General features: G+C 38.6%; 1 protein-coding gene across 1 annotated transcript in view; it reads right to left on the minus strand.

Annotated features, from left to right (window-relative positions):
• Positions 1–602: 602 nt before the first annotated feature.
• Fas (Fas cell surface death receptor) overlaps positions 603–21,908 on the minus strand; it is a 28,859-nt gene continuing 7,553 nt past the window's right edge. The window contains exons 2-9 of the mRNA XM_017799303.2: positions 13,344–13,506; positions 9,372–9,509; positions 8,265–8,373; positions 5,799–5,860; positions 5,581–5,643; positions 5,003–5,067; positions 3,963–3,987; positions 603–3,105 (exon numbers count right to left, since the gene is read on the minus strand). Of these exons, the coding sequence (XP_017654792.1) occupies positions 2,741–3,105; positions 3,963–3,987; positions 5,003–5,067; positions 5,581–5,643; positions 5,799–5,860; positions 8,265–8,373; positions 9,372–9,509; positions 13,344–13,506 (990 nt within the window). The 3' untranslated portion in view covers positions 603–2,740. The remainder of the gene's footprint in view (positions 3,106–3,962; positions 3,988–5,002; positions 5,068–5,580; positions 5,644–5,798; positions 5,861–8,264; positions 8,374–9,371; positions 9,510–13,343; positions 13,507–21,908) is intronic.

Genomic DNA, 21,908 nt, shown 5'->3' on the forward strand with positions numbered 1-21,908 from the left:
GTTACCAAGTAGCTAGAATAGAGTATTTCAAATTCCACCTTTTAGCTTTCTTAACAATAAAACTTCCCCCTTTACATTTGTCCTTTGTTTTCAATATTTTAGTGTCTCTAAAAGAATCCTGCTTAACAAATGATCATGTACCATTTGGAAGAAATATCTTTGGCAGTAACAACTCATGGGAATAATTATTTCACTATCTCTGATAGTTTATCCAATCTCAAGTATTGAGTCCTAAACACATGTACATATGCACCACTAAATGGACTACGTAATTTGTGTATAAGTGTATGTATGTATACACACGCTTGTATATGTAACAACAATGAAAGAAAAAGTCACTAAATGAGAGAGTTGAGGGGCATAGGAAGAGAGTGCAAATGTAAATACATACTACTGTATGAGATCCTAAAAAAGTTTTAAAAGAATGAAAAATAATAATAAAAGACTTCACAAATGACTTGCCTCCTAAGAAGGTCAAAGAAAGCTGTAAGGATTCATTGACTAGATAGACTACAGTTAGTTGCCATTAGAGAAAAGGAAAGCAAAGAAAACAAATGACCAGCTCCCACCAAAACAGAGAGCACTAAAAATGACAAGGATTTTATTTTATTTACTTATTTACTTTTTACATAAAAAGGCTTAATTTGCAGGGGAGCAAGGGTTCAATAAACAAGTCAAATCCCATGTCATCATCTGACTCCTGATTTTAATTAAATATTTCTCCTATATTACGTATTTCCATTTCTAAAAATGGAAGCTCTTTAGGTAGTTCCAAGCACTTGTTTCTGTTTATAACTATCCTTAGTTCACAGTATACATGTGTAAAACAAATACTACATATTAGAACTTACATTTGACACAAACTTTCAGATAGGTTTGAATGTAAAAATAATAGTAGAAAGAAGAGCTTGTCTGTCTTAGAACCTACAGAGAATAATAAAAGCAGTTTCTAGAACCTGTTGGTGACTTCACCTTTACTGAATAGAAGCTGCCATTTGTAGCCAAAGAAACACATGGAGAGTTGCCAAATGGCAGTACGACAGGGTTTCATTTTGTCCCCACCACTGGTGGTAGATATGGGCTCTTGACATGTCCTGAAGCTATCTCCTATAAAAACAATCTAGTCTCTCCAGACCAGGCTAGATTTTCCAAGGCAATTCTGAGTATTGTGGCATCATTAAGTGTTTCTTTGGGTCTATTTCCTGCTTTAGGAGTGCATGAGTTGAACAACAAGGAGGAAATGGAGCAGTGGCACGGCTGTAGTAACTAACACTCTCCTACTCAAAATGCTTTTGATACCTGAAAAAAATAGCAAAATATTTTGGTCCGATAAAATGGTATATAAATAGAAACATATTCAAGCATTATGATTTAACCTACATTTTCTACACCTTTTCAAAACATAAATATTATACAATAAAATACCAATGGCCTGTACAAAATTCTTTGAGGCAGAAACTTGTATTTCATTCAGCATTTAAACACATATGGAAACTGCATGTGGGTGGAAAGCAACATTTACATATATGGGAAAAATCTCCAGAATCATGGAGTTCAGAGGAGGATAATAACAAGGTAAAGCAGCCTCTACCAAAGGTCACAGCTTCCACGACAAGGAAGAGGGTACCTATGGATAGACTGACCTTGGTGCTAGCCCACGCTGCTCTTATCCTAGCTGCCTTAGACAGGAGATCAGTATCCTACGTGTGTCTGTTTCTATGTACACTCCTATCTGGGCACTTAGCCTGTCACTGCATTTGTTCATGACCCTGTCTTCCTACCTAAATATTACCGAAGACAGAATCATGAAACCTTCCAAACTTATAAATACAATAGCTTTACAAATCTGAAAAATGAAATACAAAATATACACAGTATAAAGCAGATCAATATTTACAGACTTCAATTATTAAAAACTTCTTTTTGATATTGTTGTTTGTTTGTTTTTAGTCTTTTGGAGACAAAGTCTCCCTGTAGCCTCAGCTGGCTTGGGACAGGTTAGGTAGAACAGGCCTCAGTCTCAGAGATCTGCTTGCCTCTGCCTCCCTAGTGCTAGGACTAAAGGCATGTGCCACACACCTGGCTTGCTTTGAAACAGGGTCTCACTATGTAGCCCTGAGTGATGTGGAACTTGCTCTGTAGACCAACCTGGGCTCACACTGCCAGAGGTCTCCCTGCCTCTGTCTCCCAAGAGCTGGGACTAAAATCTTAGGGTGATATGTCCTGCTATTTATTTATTTAAATATTTATTTTATTTTTTGATGCTAATCTTGTTTTTATTTGCTGATACAAAACAAAGGTAACACAGTCATATAACAGTGATCCATTAAGCTTAGAAAATACAAATTCTAATAAACACAGAATTGATTAGCATAGATTACAGATTTTTAAAGAGCTTGTATGAATTATTGTCAAATGCAATACTTCAGTCAATGCAGCCTACATAAATTGAACACTTTCTTTGTGCCCAGTGCTATAATTAGCACTGTATACCATTTTTCTTTAATCTTCTTAGCAGCTATGTATACTGGGTTTTTTATAAAGCATCATCTTGCTTAATTCTTAAATAAATTCACATGGAAATCATTTATTTTTGAGACAACATCTCACTCTGTGACTCAGACTACCATGGAACTCTGGAGCTCCATGTAGCACAGGCTGGCCTTGAACTCATGGCAATCCTCCTGCCTCACGCATGAGCAGCCAGGCTCAGTTTAAAAGACTTCTCTTTACTGACTGGCTAGTCACAGTTCGAACTGAGCTCAATTTCATTTAAGGTCAAGTTTTGTCTTTCATTTTCGCTTCTGACATTTAAAGTTGATTTTTCAATGTCCATGTGGACTATGTCTTCAATTTTCTCTGCAAGAGCACAAAGGTTAGCCTTTTTGAGGCCTTTAATTAAAGTGTTATATGCATCCTTCTTCCCATGAGCTTGATACCAATCCCGCAGTAGCTGGACCTTCTGTTCACCTGTGTCTTGGAGATTGTCATTCTTGATGTCATCTATCTTAGCTTCATTGAGGCCATTCTTCCGAACAAACTTTTTAACTTGATTTATTGTCATTTCTTCAGCAATATTAATGATGTATTTACCCAAGTCAACATCTGAAAACAAAAAAAATAGTCTCTGAAAATTTTTCTAATTGAAATTCCCCTTAGTTAAATAGTGTTTATTTTTTCCCCTTATGTTTTAAGAATATAGGAAAGTCCTATAGGCCCAAACAGAATAACCTTGAATTGTACCTCCAGCTCTTTCTGTGTTTCCTATAATTCATTCTCTAAGCTGGGCATGACACATATCTTTATATTTTCCTATATCATCATTGAGACAAGAGGCTTAAAAAATCACTTCTACTGTCCCTTATAGACCTGATGACCACACCCATGAACACAGAAGGACAAGCCAAGAGTTTAGGATCATCTTATCTCTGAGTCACGGGTCAAAGGTAGGGCCAAATAGAATCACATATTGTTACGGCATTGAGTACATCCATAACTTGGTTTGAAGTTCCAGTTTAACTTCCAAGTCAGTTTGCATAGGAGTTCTGTGATATATCTGATTATGAAGAAAAGTTTTCTTTAATCTCTCATAATAATATACTGTCCTATTGGTACCTAGTTTATCTTTTCTTTTTTTCTTTCTTTTTTTTTTTTTTTTTTTGTAGCCCCAGCTGGCCTGGAACTCGCTATGTAGACCAGGCTGGCCTTGAACTCAGCTGGCCTCTGCCTCCCAAGTGCTGGGATTAAAGGTATGTGCCATCACACCCGACTCCTAGTTTATCTTTTAAGAAGGGTGTTAGAAATTTAACTCTTTATAGAAGAACTAACAGCTCAAAGAGCAACAAAGTCTATAATGTCACTGAAATCTGTAATATTACTTTAAAATTTTAGAGTCTGTTCCCATTTAGACCTATGCCAACAAAGGACGACTTTTCTATGAAATAAAATAACAAAAGCCTCACCTGAGCAATTCATTGGAGCTTTTTCCTGGAGGGGGAAAGAGAAGGCAGAGATAAATGTATAAAATGTCACCTAAGTCTTTATTAATTCTGAAGGAAGTGTTATACAATAAGCCGCTTGATATAAAATTAGGAAACTGGACTTTGAGTTTAAGAAGAGCCTTTACAATCATTCAGGTTTGATTCTGAAAGGTCCCATCCCCACCAGAAACCAAACAATATTCTCTCTCTCTCTCTCTCTCTCTCTCTCTCTCTCTCTCTCTCTCTCTCGGTCTTTCTGAGACAGAATCCCCCTCCCTCCCTTCCTCCCTCCTTCCCTCCAAAGGAGAGGAATCTAAAGAATTCATGGAATAAGCTGGATTTGTTTTTCATATAGACATTAAAATACTTAAATCATTCTAAAATATTTGAACTATAGCTATTCTTATTTTTTAGACCAGAGTTTGGTTCAGTTTGAAAATCCTTTGTGCCACTCAATTCAAAGTGCTCTAATTCCCTCTGAACCTTAGTCTCACATAATAAGATCACTATCCAATTAACTGGCACTGGTGTCTTCCCCCAGTGCTTTTTGTTTTGTTTTGTTTTGTTTTCACTATTTGACATGCTGCTTTCTCATGTTAGAAACAAGCAGAGAATTGGCTGAGTAATTGGCTGGGCAGATTTGAACTGTGATATTTAAATGGATTTGAAGAGCAAAGCCTTTGCTGGGTTTTGGATACTGAATCCATGCTTCAGTAAAGGGCATCTTTGCAGGGAAAACACGGATGTGAAATGGTGCTCTGTACATCCTTTCTCCAGCTCCCATCTACACCCTTTCCGTGTCACTGCCACCCCCTTTGTTGTTTCTTACAGTGTTTGCGTGTAAACATAAATTAGCTGCCATGTCTTAATTCACATCTGATGTTGCTCCAACCATGCATGTACATATACACATTTGTTTAAAATAAAGTGTCACTTTCTTAAATTAAAATTTAATTAAATTACTATTTTATCTGATTAGTTTTTTTTTTTTAAAGAAAGCTGATGAACATTTAAACACTTACAGAATGCAATACCACAGATTCAAGGTGACCATGATTTCTTCTCCTGTGCTTTTTAAGTATTAGCACTGAAAGATCAAAGAAACTTCATCAGACTCAAATATCAGCCTGGCAGGAAGTTTTCACACTAAGAAAAACGAACTGAAGAAACAATGACTTTTTCCAATACAGAGGGAAAAACTGAATGTTTATGAGCTACTGAAATTTGGGGCAACCTGTACTTTATGACTGCTTGACTTAGAGGTGTTTTCTAGAATAATTATGATTGTTCCCATTTTCTCTTAGCTACTAGCTTATAAAGTAATCCTTGAATAAAACAATTTGTCATATTTTAACTTGAAGGCAAGGAGTAATAAAAAAGTAATTTAAAAATACATAAACATAAAAATTAAGTATTAAAATAAGCATGAAAAATAAACATAGGATTTAGTTACGGGAGGGCAGGTACAGGGAGGGCCAAGTTTATGAGGAGTCCACTGCAGCACTGTTCTACACAGGCCCTGGCTATCTGAGATTCTCAATGGGCAGAGCAACTATTCCGTGTCATTTCCATCTGCAGCGTGAACAAATTAAGGACTCACCCACTGATATTGCCAGAAGTAGAGGTAGGAGGACCAACAACCACAGCCAATGATGCCTGGAGCCTGCAGTGGGAACATTGGAGATTACATACGAAAATAAGCATTTTTTTAAGATGAAGCAAAGTACATACTCCCAATAAAAAATAAATCAGTGAGCTTTTGTTTCCATGTGAGGATGGGGATGGGAGGAATTTAATCATAAAAAAATGATCAATTACTGTTTTGCTTGCATTTGGCATTGCTGGTTGGTGTGCACGGCTCAAGGATTCCATGTTCACACCTAGGGAAAAAGGCAGAGGCGATTCAGAAAGCCTGGATAGATCTCTTCATTATTTTTCAATGGTTCACTATAAATTAGGTTCCATTTACCTATTTTGCATCTCTAGTGATTGTTTTCTCTCAGATATTTCTATATCACTATCTAAATCTAGTACTAACTAATAATGGCAATTTGGAAGTTTGGATGGAAAATGTTAAAGGAGTGACTCTGTGCTTTAATATACAAGGGCTAGAGAGATGGCTCAGCAGTTAAGAGTGAGTACTGCTCTTGCAGAAGAGCCAAGTTCAGTTCCTGGCACACATGTTATGTGCCTCAGAGCCACCTGTAACTCCAGCTCCACATGGTCTGACGCCTTCTTCTGGCCTCTACAGGCACTGTATACACACACACACACATACACACACACACACACAAATAAAAATTTAAAAACAAAGACATTATGAGTTAGAGAAATTAATAAATTATTGATATACAAGGTAGAAGATTAAATAGACACAAAAATAAGCTTAAATCTGGTAATTAACCAAACTTCTAAAATACTAGAGCTTGGGGGTTGGCAAAATGGTCCAGCAGTTAAGAGCGTGTACTGCAGGCTAGAGAGATGACTCAGCACCTAAGAACACTTTCTACTCTTCCAGATAACCCAGGTTTGGTCCCCAGCACCCAAATGGCAGTTCACAATCATCTGTAACTCCAATTTCAAAGGATATAATTCTCTCTTAGGGCCTCCATGGGTAATGCAAACATGTGGTGCATGTACATACACTCAGGTAAAACACTCAGGCACATAAAATATAAATAAAACAATCACACACACAGATAATTTAAGATACGGGGGTTGTGGAGGTGAGGCAGTGGTCAAGAGCACGTATTGCTCTTTCAGAAGACTAAAGTTTGGTTTTCAGCACACATGTCAGACAAATTCCAACTACCTGTAACTTCAATTCCAGGGGATTTACAGCCCTCTTCTGGCCTTCGTAGACACCTACATTTACACATGCATGGACACACACATACACACATTATTTAAATAAATATTTTTAATATCAGAGCTTAAAGTAAGCTATTTTTAATTTTTTTATTTTATGTGTATGAGTGTATGCAAGTGCATGTATGTAAGTGCATCTGTGTTGTGTGGTGCCTGTGGAGGTCAGAAAAGGGAGTCTGATCCCCTGAATTGGAGTTACAGATGATTGTTAGCCACCTTGTGTGTACTGGGAATCAAACCTGGGTTTTCTTCAAGAGCAACCAGTGTTCTTAAATGCTGAATCATCTCTTTAGCCCCCCAAATAAACTATTTTTAAATGATCTATTGAGATCAATTTTTTTAAAGTCTCATAAAACATTAAAATAGCTTGAGATGCCAAGCATGGTAGCACACGTCTTTAATCCCAGCACTTGGGAGGCAGAGGCAGACAAATCTCTGCGAGATCGAGGCCAGCTTTGTCTACATAGTGAGTTCCAGGCCAGCTGGGGCTATGGGAGACCCTGTCTTTAAAAAAAAATAAAAGCTTAAAGATAGCCACTGGCCAGGATGCTGCTCCAGGAAGCACTCAGAGCCCCAGTAAGTGGCAGTCTGAACAGACATGAGGTGCATGTTGGGGGGGGGCGTCTTTTTGAGACAGGGACTTCCTGTAGCCCCAGCTGGCAGGAGCTCAGTATGTAGACCAGCCTGACCTTGAACTCACAGAGATCTGCCTGCCTCTACCTCCTGAGTGCTGGGATTAAAGGCGTATGCCACCATGCTTGGCTCTCTTCTAACTCTGGTCAGAAGGCAATGAATTTCCCTGGAACTGGAGTTACAGACCTTTGTTAGCCACCATGTATGGGTGCTGGGAATTGAACCCCAGTCCTCTGAAAGAGCAGTCAGTGCTCTTAACTGCTGAGTCATCTCTCCGGCTTTCTTCTAACCCTTTCTGGCTGTTCCTCTACTGCCTGAACATGCTTTCTACCCATGTTCACCAGTTAATGTTCTTTCTTACCTTCCTCAAGACTCAAGTCTCTGCTCTTTTCAGGCAAGATTGGAAGGTGTTCCTACATAACTTGCAACACTCTGAGCAAAGATGTGCTATGCTTGTTACAAGGTGTTACAATGCAATAATTACTGGATTTTTGGCTGACTTTGCCTCTAGAACCCAAACCTTGATAGCACTAATATGTCTGGCTCACATCACTAACTTAAGCAGCACACAGGAAGTTTTCAGTAATGCTCAGAAACAGGAAAGTGCTCAGTGATATTTGGTATATACTGCTGACCACTGAGCAAATGGTCACCCAGCTGCTTTGACCGGAAACAAGAGCAGAACTCCAATTCCTGACTCTCACCTAGTGTGGCTCTTCTCAAGGAAGATAGCATCTCTTAAAGTATGGCTAGTGTTTTAACTACTGAAAGACTGAAACTCACGTGGTGCAGTGCTCACAGTGTTCACATACAGATGTGTTACAGTAGAAGTTTGATTTACACCTGCATTTGGTGTTCCGGGTTTGGGTACAGTTTGCTTCCACTTCTAAACCTAGAAAATCAGTTTATAAAGTTTCAATTACAGCAGCTAGTTATAAATGAACTATGAAAATAATGCAAGGGCTGCATGGATGTTTGAGATCTACTGCTTATTATCAACTGCCATTTAATAACACACATTTAATAACACAACCAGTGCTTACTAGCAAAAGGGGTTGAAATGACTGGCAACCATTTAGCGAAGCGTGAAATGAACAGACAATCCAGAAAGCAAGATAACCCCCAACGGTGCTTAGATGGCTCCACTGTTCCTTTAATTTAGAGCCTTGCCCCTTCAATGTGAGCCCTACAGACCAGCAGCATCATTACTACTCTCTGCTTGTTGGCATGTTACACGATAAGCCCTTACTGGGCTTAATCAGACAAATGTCAAGGTTCCACTTGGAGATTCTGATTTAATTGTTGTGAGCTGAAACTTAACCGCAGGTGTTTTCAACAGCTCCTTTTGCCACTCTGAGGTACACCAGGGTGAAGAATAACTTCTTCGTAGACTGAATAGTGACAAGAAAAGTTTTATGCCCAGAGGTTTCTTGACATCAAATAAAAATGAAGATATTCTGATAATTTTTCATCTGGGCCTTTGGATTAGATTGAGATACTCATGAAAATTCTGGTCCCAAGTGGAATGATGAGGACAGAATAGATCACCAAAGATGAGGGAACATCTTGCCCAGATCTTGGCTTCCTCTGTATGACCATGAACAAGAACAACAACACAAGCATAAATCAAGGCAGGGAAAAACCAACTTCTGTGGCTTTGATGGTACTCCCACCCATAAGGTTATTTCATCCTTTGCTTCCATTTGGGAGACTTGTTGAGAAAATCCACGAAAGTGGTTATTAGTTCAATGCTCGGTCTTGTATTTCCCAGCCAGCCCCATTCTGCTTCTTCCTTCATGCATGATAAATTCCAATCTGAATTTGTGCCATAAATGGTTCTGCATGAAGTACAAGAATCAGCTTTTTTAAATTGCTATCTACGATACGCACCATGCCCTCCATCACAAAGTCTACATCTTCTGCACGTATCAGAATAATGTTCCTTGTCTGTGTACTCCTCCCCTTCCGTGCAGGGGCTGCAGTCTGGTTTAGCCCTGTCGCTGGTACAGTCTGAACTTTTTTTTTCACCTGTCATGAAGAAAGAAAAAAAAAGTGAATATTTGAAGGTGTGTGTGGCCATGTAACAGCATGGGAAGTATTCATGGATGATAATGAAACAGTCTTAAATCAGGGGAGAGGTGTTAGGCTAATTGTGTACAAAGACAACAGGGAAGAAGGTTATGGGAAAACATATCAAGTACAAGGAAGATTTCCAAAACAAAGGGCAAAAGAATGAGTGAAGAATATTCCTATAAAAATAAGATAATTAGCAACAGGAACATATGGAAAAGGGACAGTTAGAATGAAACCTCAGAGCACTTAGTCTCTGTAAGCCTAAATTCTCATCACATAAATGATGATGATCACACTGGGCGTGGTGGTGCACGCCTTTAGTCCCAGCACTCGGGAGGCAGAGGCAAGCAGATCTCTGTGAGTTCAAGGCCAGCCTGGTCTATATAGTGAGTTCCAGGACAGCTGGGGCTACAGGGAGCTCCTGTCTCAAAAAAGATAAAACAAAATGATGAAGGTCACATTTCTCTATTGTTACTATCAGAACTGTGCACACACTTCCAAGCAAATGTTCCTTCTCTCCCTCTTCTATTTCTTTTCCATTCAGGAGCAAAGTACATTCTCTGAATAAGTGCAGACATTTGCAACAAAGCATATTATACAGTTTATTATTAAGAGAAAAAAATTTGAAGTTATGTTTGTCACTACTTCAACTTACTAAAGTTGAAGTTCAACTTACTATATTACTTTGATTAAGTATTATAGAACAATATGTTCTGGAAGAATCACACATTTAACAAGTATTTACTCAATGCCTATTGTGTGCTAAGGAATTTCTGGGTGCTGGAAACACTGCAGGAAATAATAAAGCTTTTTTGAAGCCTTCACCTCAGGCATGCGCGTGCACACACACACACACACACACACGCACACACACACACACACACACACACACACAAACAAATATGTGGCTGGGGAGTGGGAAGTGCAGTGAGTAAATTAGTGTCCACGGATAGAGAATGACTAGGAAAGGTATTCAAAACGTGGGGACGTGTTGCAGAAAAGTACCACTAGCAACTCTAGTCACTAATGGTGTAACTAAATTTAAAGGTCACATGAAGTCAAATCTGGTCCATCTGAGCATACAGCAAATGTAATTTTTGCTGTGCTTCCTGGTACATGACTTGTTTAATAACCTCATAACATTTTTGCTGATCAAACAAAATATTTACTATATAAGCCAATGATTAAATGAAAGTATAGATGATCTTTCATGAGCTTTTAGTAAACAAGGACAACAGTCTATTTAAAAAAAACACGAAAATCTAGAACAGAATTCAAATACAGTACATGAGCTATATTTTACACAGAATAGAGCAAAAGAGGGATTATATTTCTCCTTAATGATATTATGCTGGTTTCTAAATGAACTGAAAGATTTAAAGAACTAGCTTGCAGAATGTGCCTCACTTAATATGGATACAATTAGTCACAGATTCTTTCTTTCCTTCAAAGTACACAATCTACTCAGATATGAAAAGGGATAAGATTTTAAAATACATTTTTTATGACAACAGATATACTTATTGAAGAAAATTTGGAAAAGATAGGAAAGTATGCCAACTATCTTGAGATATTTATTGTCTGTTATTTTATTGCACTCTATATATGAGTACACACACACACACGCACACACACACACCACACACACACATAGATGTAGACACATGAGTCTGTAGGCAACAGATATGTGTACATATGTATAAGATGTATATGAAATACACTATTGTATATCAAAATGTGGCAAGGCCTTTATTTTAATTATTTATTCTTTGAAAATTCCATACATGTATGAAGTATATTTTGATCAATCAAAAATGTCAGTTCACATAACAAATCATTGAAAAGTATTGCATTTTATTTTAATTTATAAAGCATTGCTATATAAGTGTTGGCCAATCATTTGACATAGAGATAGTTATGCATTATTTTTACTTAAGTGACATCCATAATGCATCACCTATGACTTCCTGGTGGGCTTCCCTCCCTCCCTTCACCACTCTCTCCCTCCTTTCCTTCTTTGCTGATGAACAGAAAGCTTCAACATACCGATAGTCAATGTGAATGGCTGAAATTTTTCCAAAATATTCAGCCTAGTTTTCCTTGAAACCAGAGTTATCATTTCCCAGTATTTGAAATTTACTTGACTTATCAGTCATGAATTAAATTGTATGTTAGTACCGTAACATCAGTCCTATACACAGAGTTGTAACCAACTTTCATGTTGACAAGCCTAAACTTCAACACAAGATAATAAAGGCGGGCAGAGAAGTACATTTAATATGGCCAGCAAGCCATTTGGCAGCCACTAAAGGGCGTCTATACAACCGATGTCAGAAATGTTCATGCACTTTGACTTTAATTCATACATGCCATTCCAGCCTTTGATTACTCCAGAATCCATGTGCACACACGTGCAATCCCATATTTTGGAGTATCAAAATGAAATATCAAGTGCACAACATTTTTCTCTTTTTTTTGTTATTTCTTACGGAGTTTTCCTATAAGCTGATTAATTACTATGTCAGTGAGTATAAACATTTTCAGGTTTTTGACCCATGTCCATCCAAATTCTTTCTTAAAAGTTTGTACCTTTTACATTCCCACAATGGTACCATATTTCTTCTCATAAGTAAACATCAGGCTGAGATCTCCTTTTAAATGACAACAGGATCAAATGAAAACAAAGGCACACAGAATGAAATCTTTGACCATTTCATATGCGGAATGTATCATCTTGGCTTTAGCTTTCATTTTAAATGTATAAACAAAACATTTCAGACTATGAACATATATTTCAATGCATAGGCCAAAATCTAGCAAGTTGTTAAAAAAATAAAGCTCAGAGACAATTCTCTGTTCCTGTTTGGAAAAGGGCAAATGTGGAGGGGTTCAAGTATAAATGGGTTGTATTAAAGGAAGAATGTTCTCTAAAGCTTATCAAAATCTGAACATGAGGGAGGCCCACTGAGACCGTTGCATCCTTTGCATATTCATGACCTAAGCCTGGTTAACACTTTGAGAGCAGCAAGCCTGAGAACTCAACTATGAAACCTGCAGTCTTTGAGAGTTCTACTAATTCATTGCAGAAATTCTCAAATTAACCTATGTGTTATCATTTACCTTGTCCTCTTCACGATGCAGCTGAGACAGGTCTGTACTTGTATGTGACTGTGGTCAACTCCAAGTCAGAAAATAAGAAAGACTTCACAATTACATTTTCCTTAACATCACATTTGCTAGCTTTTGAAAGATTTCCAACCCCTAATTTATTAAAATGCTAATTTGTGAAAAACTGTAGGTTTCTGCCCATTGATTTTCTAGTTCACTGGTTACTCTGCTGCAAAATGCAAATGGATCTTGCAGGCTTCAGTGCCAGGCCAAAGCTTTCTCAGAGACTGACTGAAGAGAGGAGCTGAGACATCCCTATGGGTAGAAGTCCCTTGCTGTGAGAGCCCACTATGAGTAAGATGCACCCTAGTCAATTTTGAAATGATAGGCTTTTAGTACTCACAAACAAGTCCTCATTAGCCAATAAGAAATGGAGGTAAATATATGAAACTTCTCATTCCAGACATGCATGTAATTTGTAAATTATATTTATTCATAAGCACACAAGTAGGAGAAAGATAAATAAAAACTGTCTTTGGAGAATAATTTTATAGTTTTCTTCTTAGTAATACTATGCACTATAGGACAGACAAAATTATAAAAATGGCCAACATAGTCTTACTCCGTATGACCTCTCACCCTGCTCCTCATGCTCATCCCTGGATGCTTCGTATAACTTACCAGGTTGACAAGGTAAACAGCAGAACTGGCCCCCACGATATAAGCCTTTTGGGCACTGGGTCTCAATTTCACGAACATTTCTCCTCAATTCCAGCACCTCCAAGCTGCTATCAGTGTTTTGGGTATTAACACTCAGCAGTGGTCTGACAATAAAAGCAAGTGCCTGTAAAAGAGAAGCATGAAGGGGATCTTAGGGACTTCTCAACCAAGCAACTTGGGAAAAGCATCACCGGTCCCAAATGACAAAATGACTGGATCTGTGCACAGGCCAAGCCAAGGCGGGGCTCCTTCCTCCTGCTGAGGAATCTTAGGAGGGGAGCAACCTGCTGCCCTGCAAATCAGACCACAGGTTCTCTAAGCCACACTAGAAAATGAAGAGCGCCCTGGCTCCTCTGGCAACTCTGTGTCTGAGGGAAGGGAGGGGCCTTGTGGAGCCCTTACGTTCTCCAAATCTCAGGTTCTCTATCTCAACAATAGAAATAGCTTCTTCCTTATAGGTCTGTGGTGATAATTAAGTGGAATCATGCATTTAAATCTCTCAGCACAGCACCTGGTACTTAATACAAAAGTTCCTCCATATAAGTGGCATTATTTATTATTATTATTACCATGAAGTTCCGGTAAGGGGCAACATAGCAGAGTAGGGTAAAAAATTCAAATCAACCACAATTTGAATCCTAGTCTCTGCTACCAATTCTATGACTTTGGGTGAATTCTGTAACCTTCTGACCCTTAATTTTCTCATTTGTTAATGAGATTACTATATCTGTCTTTAAAGGGTTATTATGAAGATAAATGGTTACTTCTATGAGTCTTGATACTTGTTCATAGCATGTCTACTCTTCCTAATTACTGCACAGTCACAGAATCAAACATTCTGATTAGTTTTTCACTGTTGTCCAAGGATATAGTATGCATCTCACTAAATTCAACAGGGTTTCTTCACCCTTATTCAGAAAAAAAAACCTTTTTTTTATGGAGAACCAAACTTTAAATCTATGTTTTATTCATTTCTTCTGCAGACATAAAGCATAAAAACGTAATTCTAAGTGAAATTGGTTCAAATTTCTCTTTGCCTGTTACAGAGTGGCGTTCCTTAGGAAAATGAGCAAAAACAACATGTAGTACTTAGAGGTAAACCCTAGTTGATCCCTTTCTCAGGTTTCCCAAGTATCTTTAAATATACATTTAAGTCACTCCTTTTGCATATGATATATGAAATATATTGTCAATCATCAGAGTCTTTTAGCTATTAATTTTGGGTTTTGTTTTTTCAAGATCATTTTCCATAGTTTTCCTGGCTTCTGTTGGATGAGGGCTGTTTGTTTGGTTTCTTACCTACTGTACAGCCACCATATTGGCATTTCTAAGTCAAGAGAATTTAATGTTCTATATATATAGTCACTGCACAGAAGTTCCCAACTCCCTCTCAGCTCTTTTCCCTTCATCAGTAAAGGTGATGTCCTTCCTCTTCAGGTCACAGGATGCCATGGTGCCACTGTGAGGAAGAAGGGAGGAAGAAATGATGTGCTCCACTTTTTCTCCTGGGATATATGCATCATAAGATGAATCTCTGCTATTCAGACTTCTGAGAGAGAAAATTACGCTAAAATATCAAGAAAATATCTGACTTGTCTAGAGCCACTCACTAGCAAAGGTACAGTCAGGATTTGTCTGAGGTCTCCCAACTCCTAGCTCAGTGTTCTTTCCCTTATACCCAGAGATAAGTGAACTTAACACAGAACATAACCGATGTTCTATATTTCAGCAATTATATGTAAGGGATAATGAGAGGTGATACATGGATGAGAAGAACTGAGCCTAAATATGCTGGCTTGACCACCAAACCACCACTAATTCAACCCAACAGACATTTGTTAAGATCTGAGCAATATGAATTCAGATTGTGATAGAAAATTAACAATACTCAAAGGCAGATTGGCACCTGAATCTGTATGTGGGATGCTTCACATGTTGTATTTGTGTGGTCCTTTTTCATTCTTATGGTGCTAGGGTTTGAATCTAGGACCTCATGGATGTCAGGCAAGTTCACCACTGAGCTATACCCCAAACCAGCTGCTCCTGCTTTTAAAACACACTCAACTCAGTCATATTTTTTTCCTGAGACATCACAAACATTCTTAATTGGCACCGATTTCTCTTTTCAGGGTGGCAGTTCTTATCTCTTGATTTCTCAGCAATAGAAGGCCCTGTTCATCCTGTTAACATCAGTTCCTCTTTCAGAGCAGAGAATCAATAGCTCTTGAACAGTAGCAGAATTGGGTACTTTAGGGAATAGTAATTTCTTTGGAAATATGTCATAGTATTAATTGCACAAGAGGAGAGGCTTTCAAATGAAAACCATTCAAATTCTTATGACCCCTTACTCTATGACTATGTCAAAGCTCAATGGGTCAGTAAGGGATAAATTATACTGTTTGACATTCCAGGAATTTACCAACACATGAAAGTTCTCAAACCAGGGCTGAGGAAATGGCTGAGTTAGTAAAGTGTGAGTGATGTGAGCATGGAAACCTAAGTTTGATTCTCCAGAGCCCATATAAAAAAACCATTATGGTCAGGTGGGGTGGCACACACCTTTAATCCCAGCACTTGGGAGGCAGAGGCAGGCAGATCTCTGTGAGTTCAAGGCCAGCCTGGTCTACATAATGAGTTCCAGGACAGCTGGGGCTATAGGGAGACCCTGTCTCAAAAAGACCAAAAAAAAAAAAAAAAGCCATTATGAGGACTGAGGACTGGAGAAGTAGAGACAGGGTGATCCCTGGGGCTTGCAATCCAGCCAGTCCAACCAAATCAGCGAGCTCCAAATTCAGAGAAAGACCTTGTGTCAAAAAACAAGGTAAAGAGTGATTGAGGGCGATGCCTAATGTTGACCTCTAACCTCCACATACATACCCACATTTATGGGTGTACACACATACACTAACACACACGCACACACACACACACAATTCTCAAATCAGGAAAAATATCTCAGTATCTAGAGGTGCTTAACAAATAACTACTTGCAACAAGTAATCAAAACTGAATCTGAACAACCAAACTGAATAGGAGTGAATTATTTTTATCACCAGCCCCTTTTTTGGTGTGAATAATAAAGTTAAAGGTGAGTCAAAGTTGCCTTTTTGCTCAATTCTTGTTTCTCAGTACAAACACGAAAGTGACACAGACTGAAACTCAAAAATAGGGCATTTATAGTCATGTGGCTAGCCCAAACTGAGACATCTAAAGGACTCAGGTTCATGTCCAGTTACATATATATGTGTGTGCATGTGAATCTACACACTGTCTTCAGTGTGCACATTTTAACCAATATCCAGAAGAAATTGATGGAGGATCCACAGTATCTGGTTTAAATGGTCAAGTAAACAGGAAAAAAGCATACCCTACATTTACAGACTGTTTCTATCAGCACATTTTCTGGAAAATATGTATATAGTCTGCCTTTTAGAGCTCCCTACGAGAAACGTTCTCCCTACTTCACTTTGGTTAAGCCTAGAAGCCCTAGATTGGAAATAAAAACTTATTATCCAGGTGGGCCTGGTGGCATAGGTCTGAAATCCAAGCTACTCTGGAGGCCGAGGCAAGAGCACCTGAGGTTCAAGTTCTGCTGGGCCAGTGATTGAATTCAGGGGCAGCCTGGGCAACTTAATGAGAGCATCTCAATTAGTAAAAAGAAGTTTTTAAATGGGTTGGAGTTGAGATATAACTCAATGGTAGAACATTTTTCTAGTATGCATGAGGTCGCTGTTTCCTGGTACTGAGAACACAGAAACATTGTCCAAATTCTACTCAGAATTTGAGAAATGTGAAACCTAGAGTAGAGATCAGTAAAGAGAAGTGACTCTTTAAAAGATATACCAGACCAACCTCATTTCAGGTTCAACCACACCTACTTTATAGAGTTGAATTTCTAGAAATATTCCTCACTTAGGTCAGTGCCAAAAAATTATTTCAGGCATGGGGAAGAAAAAGATGGGTCTGGAGAGCAAGCGGACTCTTTCACGGAGTAAAGGAAGCAGTACACTGCAAAGTTTGCATTAAAGACAAATTTTTTGCATTCACTCATTTTTGTAGAATGCAAAGATTCAATCCAAACTATTTTAGCAGAAACCAGGGCATTTAAACCATAATAGGGCAGGAAACCCAGAAAAATGGTCTGAGTGTTCATTTTTTCAGAGAAGACGAAAAGAATAGAAAAAGAGTTAAAGTAGGAAAAGTAGATAAAAACAACAGCAAATGACAATCAAGTGGGAAAAAAATGAAGAATAAAATTATTTTAAAACTGGTCATCTTTGTTATTATTATTTATTTATTTATTATATATGAGTTTGGTCTGCATCTGTGTAAGTCTACTATATGTATGCAATGTCCATGGAGACCAACAGGGGGCATCAAATCTCCTGGAATTGGAGTTACAGACAATTATTAGGGGACACCTGGGTGCTGTGAACTGAACCCAGATCTTCTCCAAGTGTAGCCACTGTTCTTAACTGCAGAGCCATCTCTCCAGCACCACCTTCCATTTTCTTAATAAAAGAAGTTTAAAGTCAAACAAATCTTGATTGTACAGACTACTGAAAAGAGTATTAAGTAAGCAAATGTATTGTTGAATAACTTTGGCATTGTCTAATAGATGCCTCAGAACAAACCAGTGAAGAGATACAGTTTCTCACCTAGCGTGGTTTATACGCATTGGTCACCAGAGAAATGGAATGAGCAGAAGGGTGTGGGATGGGGGGAGGGGTTATTTTAAGAAATTTGTTCACACAGTTTTGGAGGTTGGAGGCTGGGTAAAACCCCCAAATCAGATGGTATGGGCCACCAATGAAAGAAAATTTGCAGTTCAAGTTCAAAGGCAGTCTGTTGGCAGAAATCTTTCTTATAGAGAGGTGAGCAGCCCAGTTTTTGGTTATTAAAATCTGCAGTTTATTGAATGAGGATTATCTGCTTTGTTAAAGCACACCAATCTACTAACTTAAATGTCCGTCTCATGTAAACAGCATCTCGGGACACATCTGGAATGTCTGACCAAAAATCTGGGAACAAGTCAGCATAAAATATTAAATATTTCATGTGAAAGAATACTGGATTTTAAAAAAGCAGTATGTGATGAGTCTGTCCAGGAAAGACATGGCTGTACAAATAAATAGAGGGAGCTAGGAGACATGGGCAATTTGGGGAGTAGGGAGTATATTTTAGGAAAAAGCAGTCTGACAGGGCCACTGAGAAGAAGGCAGAGAGCTGAGGAAGTGCAAAGGAACGCCATGTTAAGGACTGGCATTCCAGGGCCTGATCCATACAGGCAAGAAATATTTTGGTACTCAGAGCCACAGTGGGATCACACGGCCTCCTATATCTCTAGATGCCGAAATCACATAGAATCCTGGAATTCTAAAGCTGGAAGTAATCATAGCATCTGATCAGTTTCATGATAGATTTTTTTAAATGGATCTGTCTCCTTGGGACTCAGCAGTTAAGAGCACATACTGCTCTTTCAGAGGACCTGAGTTCTGTTCCCAACATCCACATCAGGTGACTCAGAATTGCTTATAACTGCAGCTGCAGGGGATTTGATGTCTTCTAGTGGCCTCCACAGGCACCCACATGCAGACACATACCTATACACATAATTAAAAATAAAATAAATCTTTGAAGAGTGGATCTCCTCAAATATTCCATTACCTACAGAATTTTAATATTTTCAGATCAGAAATTTTGTTTCTCTCTCACCTTTTCTCAATCACTAGTTACCATGTGACATAACAACACCCATCCTTATTTACATATTCCATTGTGACACTCACCTGGCCTTTTCAAAGTTCATTCACATTTATCACCTCTTCTTTACATAAAACTTATGCATGAAGAATCATCCCTGATTTTACTATAATTGAAGCTGAGCACAGAATTTGATAAATACTTGTGCAAGAGCCCAAATTTATGGGGCTGGAAAGATGGATCAGCAGTTAACTGCTCTGCAGAGGACCCAGGTTCAATTCCAAGCCCCCACATGTAGGCTAACAACCGTCCATAACACCAATTCCAGGGGATCTAACCTCCTCTTCTGATCTCCATGGGCATTGTACAACACAGGTACACTTACGTGCTTGCAGGCAATACACTCATACACATAAAAATTTTAAAACTAATAAATATAATAATTTTAAAGCCCAAATTTAGGAGTGGTTAAAAGAAAGGACTTGAATTTAGCACTTCTGTTCCAATCCAGGCTAGGCTTTGCTGTGGTTTGTGAGGGTTTCCTAATTACTTTTACTTCATTTAGGCATTCTAGCAATTTGTTTTCCAACAGTTGTGGGTAAAAAGCAAGCATGTTAATTATATGAGAAACCTTCAGAACAAGGAGATGCTGTGGGAAAGAGAGGCTTTTGGAAGTATTTCTCCCAGCCCAGAAGTCAGTCTTAAGCATCTAGGAAAAACACAGCAGGAAGGACCCCAAAGCCAGGGCTCTGGCTAGCAGGGAAGTGAAGCTTGGCAGCTGCAGACAACGGCCCCAGAAGAAGCTGTTAGCCTGTTCCTTGCTCCAGGTAGGGTAGTGTTTCTCAGAACAGCTGAGATTATGCTGCAGTGTCTGGCAGGGATGCAGATCTGGAATGCCAACACCTGACACCCGAATCTCCACATTTGCCCCCTTAGAACCCCAGAAGCAAAAACTGTGGGCATCTGTCCCTCTTGCCAGAGGGTGAGAAACAGAACAGTGGGCGTTCTCATGGCCTGCAGCATCATGAAGAATGTTTTTCAGAGCCACTCAGATTACTGAATAGAAGACACGATGCAGGTAATGTCAAACCCAGAAGAGGCCCAGGCCCCACCCATGCAACCCCACTAGGACAGATTCTCCTTACCTTCCCAGGAATGGTTGGTACTCAAGACCTAACAGGACAGTTATAAGCTGAGGGACATCCCAGGGGCTAAAGTAAAACTGGCCATTGGAAGAAATTGGACCTCCTGGTAAGTGTAATACATGAGGATCATGTGGCAATTGGCTTTGAGAGGTAAGTTAGGTTTTAAGAAGGAAGGGGAAAATCACCTTTTTTTTTTTCTGTTCTTAAGTTCAAAACAAACAGGAAAAGACTTTTACAGGCAGTAAAACAAAAAAGTGTTGGGTGGTGAAAAATGAAATGTCAGACCTCTGATGGCAAAAATGAGTAGACAGATACACAGAAGCCTGGCTCCAGGGGAGGCTGTTCAGTATTAAGACAGGCATCAGACAGACTACAGTTCGTGGTGGACTAGTGAGGCAGCAGCAAGCTCTATGGTAATCATGATAAAATGAAGGGGTTTTGCTTACAACCAAAGCCCACAAGACAGCTCCTTCCATAAGATTATAATGCTCAGTTACTAGAAAAAAAATACTCCCTTGATGGGGGCCTATACTACTGGTCTAGACGTTTAGGGATTGGAAAGCTATAAGGAAAAAGAATAAGGGCCTGTCTGAGCTAGGTATAGTGATAAACACTAGTAATCCCAGCTACAGGGGAAGTTGAGGCAAGAGGACCATAAATCATAAATGTAAGGCCAGTATGGTTTACTTTGAGAAGAAAAGTGTCAGTAAGAAATTATCTTTTAACATCTATCAAAATTTTAATAATGCTACTTGCCAAGAGCAGCAGTTTATTGCATAATAAGACATGAAAAGAGACATTTTAGTGGTAACGAGACTGTGCTAACTCTAAAGACCTATAGTGATTTATCATTTATGCTTTTATTTCCTTTTTCAATATTTTATTTATTTTTATTTTATGTGTATTAGTATATTGCCTGCATGTATGTGAGTGCACCCATGTTGTGCAATGCCGCAGAGGTGAGAAGAGAGCTTAGGATTTCCCCTGGAACTGGAGTTATAGACAGCTGTTATTAGCCCCATGTGGGTGCTAGGAATCAAAACTAGCTCCTCTGCAAGAGCAGTCAGTGCTCTTAATGCTGAGCCATCTCTCTAGCCCCTTGCTCTTTTCTATAAGATTAGAATCTGGATAATAATAGTTGAATGTCTAATAGGAGATGCCTAATATTTCAGAGGTGGAACGATTCTAAGTATTTTACTGAGTAGCATTTGATTTATCATACAAATTTACACTTTGTCTTCTAAGTTTTTTGGCAGTATTAGGGGTTTACTAACTAAATCATAAATCAAAAATATAACTTTTGTTTTGTTTATTCTATTTCCTTACATTAGTGTGATCAGGACTATTTCACTTTCCTCTGGTCCTCTTTGTTTGATCTTGGACACATTCTTATCATTGAAGTAAAATGACAGCCAAAAAGAAAAGGAACTGTTTAAAGTTCTAGAAAGTTTGTTTTGTTCTTCACACTAGGTTTTGACAAGTATACTTTTAAAAATTTATCTATTTATCTTTATTATTATGTGTATGAATGCTTTACTTGCATGTACGTAAGTGCACCACATGTGTGCAATGCCTGTGGCGGTCAGAAGAGGGTGTTAGATTCCATGGAACTGGAGTTACAGACCACTGATAGCCCATCATATGGGTGCTGGGAACCTAACCCATGTCCTCTGCAAGA

Source organism: Nannospalax galili, unplaced genomic scaffold (assembly GCF_000622305.1).
Source record: "Nannospalax galili isolate Female #2095 unplaced genomic scaffold, S.galili_v1.0 scaffold498, whole genome shotgun sequence".
Classification (NCBI taxonomy): Eukaryota; Metazoa; Chordata; class Mammalia; order Rodentia; family Spalacidae; genus Nannospalax; species Nannospalax galili.